The sequence below is a fragment of the Canis lupus genome, chromosome 17 (genome assembly GCF_048164855.1).
Source record: "Canis lupus baileyi chromosome 17, mCanLup2.hap1, whole genome shotgun sequence".
Classification (NCBI taxonomy): domain Eukaryota; kingdom Metazoa; phylum Chordata; class Mammalia; order Carnivora; family Canidae; genus Canis; species Canis lupus.
In genome coordinates, this window is record NC_132854.1 from 562949 (window position 1) to 570908 (window position 7960).

Genomic DNA, 7960 nt, shown 5'->3' on the forward strand with positions numbered 1-7960 from the left:
CTCCTCCTGTGTCTCTGCCTCTCTCTCTCTCTCTCTCTCTCTCTCTCTCTGTCTATCATAAATAAATAAATAAATCTTTAAAAATAAATAAATAAAAAATTAAAACAAAACACAATTTAAAATTCTACCTACCAAATGGTACAAGTTTTCTGGGCTTTTAAACTGTGACCACCAAATTGAATGTCGTGACAATGAGCTCTCCTTTACCACCTGATGAAACTCAGTACAAACTGGCATAATCAGGGCAGCCCAGGTGGCTCAGCGGTTTAGCGCCGCCTTCAGTCCGGGGCATGATCCTGGAGACCTGGGATCGAGTCCCACATCGGGCTTCCTACATGGAGCCTGCTTCTCCTTCTGCCTGTGTCTCTGCCTCTCTCTCTCTCTCTGTCTCTATGAATAAAAAAAAAAAAAAAAAAAAAAAAAAAAAAAAACTGGCACAATCATTTTGAAAAGTTATAATGTCTCAAAGACAGCACAGGTACGTGCACACATGCCTGCCCGTGGCCACGCACAGTTGCACGTCCAAGAACTTATCCCTGAAGTCATCACAGGTTGGCACCAAGCAGAGAGAAGAAAGCACTGGAACCCCACAGCTGGAGGCTGGGGACCTAGGGCGCGCCCACACAGTGGGATGGAGGAGCATCCCACCCTCTCCGAGTGGACATGGACGGCTCAGTGGGTGAGGTGGGACGCTCACGCTTGGCTGTGTGCACTCCTAAACACCTCTTTATTACTAAAACCCGGGAATACTACAAATACTCTAGAAGGCTGATGTGGTATCTGATGGACAGACACCAACACTGGCTATCACGTTCAGCTGAGGGAAGACACTCAAGTGGGCTGAGAAAGCTTTCTCTCCAAAGCAAAGGACTGGGGAGTGAAGAAATACTGGCTTGGATTTAAAATGATGTGTTTAGGTTTGCATCATCCCATTTCCCATTTTACGTCATGTTTTCAATGAAAGCCGACCGTCTACAACTCCCCAACATGCCGTATCCACGCACACGCACTAAACCCAGCATGGCCCTGAGGACTGCACACACCTCCCCACAAGACAGGCCTGCCACACGACACTGAGTCAGCAGGTGCCCAGGGGGTCCCACCTCTAATTTGGCCAGCACAGACACCCCATAGCCCAAACGATGCCCGCTCGGCAAGCACCTGCTGGGTGGCCCTACACCATCTCAGACCGCCCCCCCCCACTCTTCCCTGCAAACCCCGTCCCTCCAACAGACAATACAAAGTTGAACGCAGGAGAAGCCAGGTATCGATTCTGAATGAGAATTTCCTTATTGCTCTACATTTAGGTTTCAAACAGTAAAGAGAAGAGGTTTTCAGAAAGGTGGCTCCGGGTGCCTGGGGGGCTCCATCGATTGAGCATCTGCCTTCAGCTCAGGTCATAATCTCAGGGTCCTGGAATCGAGTCCTGCTTCAGGCTCCCTGCTCAGTGGAGCAACTGCTTCTCCCTCTCTCCCTGTCCCTCCCCCTGCTTATACCTGCTCTGTCAAATAAATAAAAATCTTAAGAAGGAAAGGAGGGAAGGGAGGAAGGGAGGGAGGAAGGAAGGAGGCTCTGTGTGGAAAGCATCAAGGAGTCCACTGCCAGCCAGGCCGCACACAAATACCACAGGCCCATTTCCAAACGGCTCTGAGACAAAACAAGAGCACAGAACTGATAATGTGATAAAGACATCCCCTTTTTTTTTTTTTTTTAAAGATTTTATTTATTTATGATAGAGAGGGGGGGGTGGGGCAGAGACACAGGCAGAGGGAGAAGCAGGCTCCATGCCGGGAGCCTGACGTGGGACTCGATCCCAGGACTCCAGGATCACACCCTGGGCCAAAGGCAGGCGCCAAACCGCCGAGCCACCCAGGGATCCCCCCATTTTATCTTTTGAGTTTTGTGCAAGGTATTCATTCATACAACACCTGTTTTACAGCAAGATGCTCCACAGCAACACTTCTGATGGAGCTGTAGCTTTCTGCTTATAATCCCATCCCAGAGTTTTTCCAATGCCATTCCACACAGAAAGCCATGAATTCTGAAACATGAGAAGCCTATGTAAAAGCAAGCATGCCACCGTGGCCCTCCTCGTTTCATAACCTGCATGCACCCCACACACTCCCCTCTCCTGTCCGACACGATGTCACTGCTTCATGAAGGAGCACCGGACCCCACAACTCACTGCATCCAAACTGAAGGAAACCACGTTACTACTTTACCACGTTTATTTCTCCCACCCTCATTTCACCATGGAGGTCTGGGTCTGAAAACTCATACTCAGTACGTGTATTTTTAGATAAGCTCATTAGTCTCCCAGCAGTATTAAAGCAGGCCTCATTATATCATCCCTCCAAAACTTACATGGAACGCATTATTCCTTGGTCTTCGGCTCTCACATAACACTGGTTAAGAGAATTTTCCATAAACTCACAGAACACCAAGTGAAGTCACAGACCAGCTTTCAAAATGGAGGCCACACACTGCAGAGGGACTTACACACCACCTCCTTCACCAGGAGCTGCCACTGCACTGCCCTCAGTGCTCGGGCTCCCACCCCTGCAAGTTGCAGGGGTGGGGCCATGCTGGAAGGGCCACTGCACATACCGGCATCCCCCTCAAAAGCACCTCTGTAAGTTTACAGACCAAGTGGGCACCTCCCTGTTCTTCACAAACCTTCACAGCACTGGAAAAAGACAAGAACACAGTCTCCCCTCTGGTGCTCACGAGGGACTCGGGCTCCGCCTGTGACCTTGAGGAAGGACACAAACCCCTGTGGGACCACAACACACACACACCACATGGGCACACACATGTGCACGCACGCTACATGTGCACACACAGCTCACACACAGACGTGCACACCACACGTACACACACAGCAATGCACACGGCTCACACACAGGCACACAATCACATCAGATGTTTTCCCCTTCCTACTGCACACAACGGCAACTTCTCAAATGAGCATGTTTAAACAACAATTTCTCTATCTTCCCTAAAGTTGATATTTACATCTAGAGCCTTTCTCAGGGCTGAAAATGTAACTGTCTTCTCAGGCTGCTGAACCTCCCCAACTGTGATCTATAGCCCCGGGAACCTTGGTTGGCACAAAACAAAATTCAGATACCTACCTTCATGGATCAGTACATAATCTACATTTTTCACTTCCCAGGGTGATGAGACCCCAGGACGGAGGGACAGGTCCATGGCTGTGGAAACCAAGACCCACGGTGTCCCAGAGTGGCAACTGAAATGTCCCCATGTACCTTACCCAGTCAAGACTCTGCATGAAAGCCACGTCACTGCCCACAATGATCATCTAAGGAAGACCCCACGCTTCGGGGCTGAGCCCAGAGGGGCAGCCTACGTGCCACCAGGGGGTCCCATGGGAGCCCTGGTGGGAGACCCCAAGGCAGTACTCTGCTGGCTGCACTGACCCCTGGGTGTTGCCCCCAAGGCTGTCCAGGACTGCAGGAGGACCACTCTCACGAGGCGGCCAGTCTCTACAGCCAGAGGACTCCTGTCCCAGAGCCCAGTACCTACAATATTCTTAGATTAAATTCTGGAAGTAAACCCCAAAACTATTACTCATGGTCACTTCTGGGAGTGACAGAGTGGAGGATCCTGGTCACTTCCACACTGTGCTTTGTACCATCTGAGCTTTCTCTCCTCCACCCAAGTATGAATACTTAGACTTTGGATTTGTACCATTTGAATTTTTCATCGCCAGCATACAACCAACATAATCCCAGTAAATAAACGTCAAAGACCCACTCAGCCCTTGCCTCCCTGCCAGCTTCCAGGACACAGGCAAGAGGGGGTCTCCATCCTGACACACTGCCCCAGGCCACACAGCCCTTGGTCGGGCCAGAGTCAAGCCAGGGAAGCAGGAGGGCACACAGGGACCTGCCCACCAGTCACACACACTTCCAGGTGAGGAGACGCACTTGCAAAATGAAATACTAGCGATTCATCACCGAGGAATCGGGCTTATTTTTACGTGTTGTTAGAAGATGCAAGGGTTTTTTTAGCCAAAAAAAATGACAGTGTTTTGTCTAGATACCCTTTTAAAACATACAGAAATATTTATTTGTTCTCTAGAAACAGAAGACACAAGGTACAGTCAGTGCCAAAGCAGCTAGGCTCCAGATCCATGCTCTCCCCGTCACCCATTTCAGTGACAACAGCATTGCTTCCCCAGGGGCCTCCACCCCCAGCCCACCACCCCACCTGCCCTCAGTGTACCCATTCCTCCATCCACCCTCTACCCCTCGACCCCTGGCCGTCCCAAGCCCCCAGCCCCCGTCAGCCCCTCTGCCCCTCACTCCCCTCCTGCCCCAGCACTCTTGCCCCTTCCTCCTTGCCCCCGGCACCCCCCAACCCCTCAGTCCCCCCATGCCCCAGCACCCCCACTCATTTGCCATCTCCTGCCACTGCAAGCTTTATGAGAGCACCCGAATGGCACGGCTCACTCTCTGCCGGGCCTGGGCACTTGGCAAATAGCAAAGGATGGACAAGATGGACGTATGAACAAAACAAGCAGGTCAGCTTCGACGCAGGAATTTCCACCTTGTCCCCATGTGCTGAGAACTAAGGCAGATGCACCACACACAGAAACCAGCGGGCCTTGCTCATGTCAATTCCGTACTGAGACATGCCTCCAACAGGATGAGCAAAAAGATACCGATCTTCCCAGAAAATGACATCAGGCCCCTCCACCGGGCACAGTTCAGGGGATCAGCCTGCAGCAGTGGTCTGCATGCCCAGATGCCTGCCCAGCGCCACAGCGTGGCCCCCCAGCTCACAGGTCAGCATGGCCATTGCCACCCCAGGCCTGCTGCCCTCCCTAGGCCCTCTCTAGCTGGCAGCCCCCTCCCTCAAGGGCTGACTCCTGCCCTTTAAGGCCTGCCCACACCCACCACCCCATCACTCCCAGTCGACACACTCAAGCCATCTAGCGACCCCAGCCGGTGGGTGGTGTCCCTGGACCTCCCTGGAGGTAGGAAGCTACCACACCATTTTCCCCGTATCCTCTTGACCAAAATCTGCCTGGCTGACCCCTTTTTGTCTTCCTTCACTGTGACCCCACCCCCCAGAACCTAACTGCAGCCCCCTCCAGCCTTCCAGCCCACCCCCCTCAGCTCACAGGGCTCACCTCCCACCCCTGCTTATGGGCTTTGACCTTCCACTTAGCTCAAACTGCAGAGCCACTGTCTAAATTAACTACTGCTGCTTCCCCTGACACTGGCTGCCAGTCTTCTTTCCAAACTCACATATCATACCCCTACTTAAAAAAAACAAGGCGGCCAGAGACAAGGCCGAATGCCTTCCCGTGGACCACACTCCCCATTCCAACCCAACCCACCAGCCCTGGTGAACCCTGGTTCCAGCCATACCTGCCGTCCACAGCTCTCAGGACAGGGAGGCACTTCACTCTGCTTCTTCTCACACCGTTTCTCGGCCTGAGCTACCCCACCCTCCAGAGTGTCACTTTCCACACTGCAACAGACGCCCCAACCTAGCTGCAGGGACACTGTGCACTTTGCAGAGGTGGCCTCTGTAGAAGTGACCATTGGAGGAGACAGCAGATACCACCAGAGGCTCCAAGAGGCCTCCATAGTCCATTAAGGAAGAAAATAAACGGGCCTCCCCGGAGCGCACAGCCCAGAGCACCCGGCCAACAGAGGCTCCCGCTGAGACGCCTACTTCATGTTACTGAGCATACACCGCCGGCCGGGCATCTTTGGGGAATGAACACCAGAGACCAGGGCACAGTCATCAACAAACATGACCAGAGGTGATAACCTCAACCTCCCCTTGTGTACAGATTATGACTTTAAGTCAAACCACAGCACACAGGGTGCATGTACATACTCACATGCTCTCTGCCAAGGAAACCCAGAGCTGGAGGGCAGGAGCCTAACAGCAGTGCATGCCCAACAGTGGCTGGGCACGGGGCATGCCTTCAATGAAGCTTTTTGAAAAATGGTAAAATGTCGGAAATGATGGCTTAACACACATGGCTGGGTTCCGCAGAGAGGAGACACACTTGTAGCGCATCTCGGGTTTCAGGGAGATGCAGGTCCTCTGGGCTTCGTCTCCATCTCTCTGCAACAAATACTGAATAGCCGCGTCCTCAGACAACAGGGCTTTCTGAGGAGCCCTACGGGGCAGGACCACCCTAGACCGGCCGACATCACAGAGTGCGGCAAAGAACCGCACCACCCCTCCAACAGGCTGTTTTGGGACCTAGATGCCCGTTTCTTGGTACGAGCTTCAAAAAGTCATTCGACATATTCCACGTTCCACGGTTTCACGACAACTACGGGAAAAGCTAACGGAGAATTTTTCACATTTCAATAGTCACCAAATGGCACTTTTCTGAAGCAAAAGAAACGTGGCCAAACTCCCCACAGACAGGTGCTCAGGGAACACGCGTGCGTGACCAGCCGCGGCCCCACACAAATATTCAGCGGCAGAGGTTAGCACGGCCCGAGGGCTCCAGGAGCCGCTGGTGTCGCTGAGGGGCCTGCGGGCTGCAGGGGACCCCCGAGGCACCCCCCGCCCCCCTGGGCACCCCCGAGCCCCCCAGCCCCGCCAGGCACCGCGGGCACCCCCAGCACCCCCGGCTCCTCCGTGCGCTCCAGGGCCTGCACCGAGCAGCCACGGGAAGCAAGGGCCGTGGCCGCCGCACGCAGCGCGCGTACTTACATCTTTGGCCATGTTACCAGATCCGGGAGATCGATGCTATGGATGTTCACCCCCCACAGAAGAAAACTGATTTTTCTGGTAAGAAAAACGGAAAGACGAGAAGGGATGAGTAAGAACGAAAACCCGGCAAAGAAGCTCTCAACGCCCCCAGCGCCGCTGCCCCGCGGCCCGCCCTAGGGGCAGGGGCCGCCCCGCCGCCGGCCGCAGGTACAGCCTCCCGGTCCGCACAAAGGCCCGGCCCCGGCCCCCGCCCCGCCCCGCCCGCGCCCCGCCGTGACAGGTGGGCTTCCGGCCCGCGGGCCTGTCACCCGCCGCCGCCGCCTCCCGCGCCTCCCGCGCCTCCCGCGCCTCCCGCGCCGGAACCGGCAGTCGGGTCAGCGCCGCCCCCACCCCGCGCCGCGCCCGGCCGACCCCGGCCCCCGCCCCGCGCCCCGCCGGGCCCCCCGCGCCCCCGCCCCGCCCCCGCCCCCGCCGGGCCGGGCCGGCCGTGAGCCCCCAGGGCTGCGCGGACGCGGGGGACCAGGGGCCCGGGGCGCACACGCGGCGGGACGGCGGCGGCACCGGGGCGAGCCCCGCGCGCCCGCGCCCCCCGGGGACCCCGGCGGCCGCACCTGGCAGGCTCCGGCGCAGACTCGGGGGTCCCGGCGGCGCGCTCGGCCCCGGGGTCCCAGCCCTGCGAGGCGCCGGCGCGCGGGGCTCACCCTGCGAGCGGGCGTCGGGCGGCGTGACGTGCGCGGCGCGGCGACGTGACGTGTGCGGCGGGCCGGCTCCCGCAGCGCGCCTGCGCGCCTTTTCGCGCCTTCGCCGCCCTCCTGGTCCTCCCGCCGCCGGCCCGCGCGCCGAGGGGGATGGGCCGGGCGCGGGCGCGGGTGCGGGTGCGTGCGCGCGTGCGCGCTGGGCGCGGCCGGGCCGGGGCCGGGGACGCGAAGGCCGGCGCCGCGAGGCTTGGTGCGCGCGCCCGGAGAGGGGCCCGAGGTGTGCGCACACCTGGAGGGAGCCGCGAGCGTGCCCGGGCCGCCGCGCGCACTCACCGAAGGGCCGGAGGAGCGCAGAGCTGGGGTGCGGGGCCGGGTGTCCGTGCGCAGCTGTGCGCGACGGAGAGGGGAGGCCAGGTGTGTGCGTGTGCACGAGCGCATTGGCGGGTGTGCGCGTGCAGGCGTGCACGCCCCAGGAGGAGAGGGGCGGAGGGGTGTGCACGCACGGGTAGAGGCCAGCCGCGTGTCTGAGTGGCTGTACGCACAGCGAG

The 7960-nt window shown here is 57.5% G+C and overlaps 1 protein-coding gene across 3 annotated transcripts in view; it reads right to left on the reverse strand.

Moving 5' to 3' along the window:
• Nucleotides 1-7482, reverse strand: part of TFDP1 (transcription factor Dp-1) — a 41999-nt gene extending 34517 nt beyond the window's left edge. The window contains exons 1-2 of one of the 3 annotated variants that reach the window (XM_072782295.1): nt 7416-7482; nt 6715-6789 (exon numbers count right to left, since the gene is read on the reverse strand). In XM_072782295.1, coding sequence (XP_072638396.1) covers nt 6715-6726 — 12 coding nt within the window. In that variant the 5' untranslated portion in view covers nt 6727-6789; nt 7416-7482. Of the gene's footprint in view, nt 1-1928; nt 2035-6714; nt 6790-7325 lie in introns of those variants that run through there. The other 2 variants (XM_072782294.1, XM_072782292.1) reach the window with 2 other exon arrangements.
• Between the last annotated feature and the right edge of the window lie 478 nt (nt 7483-7960).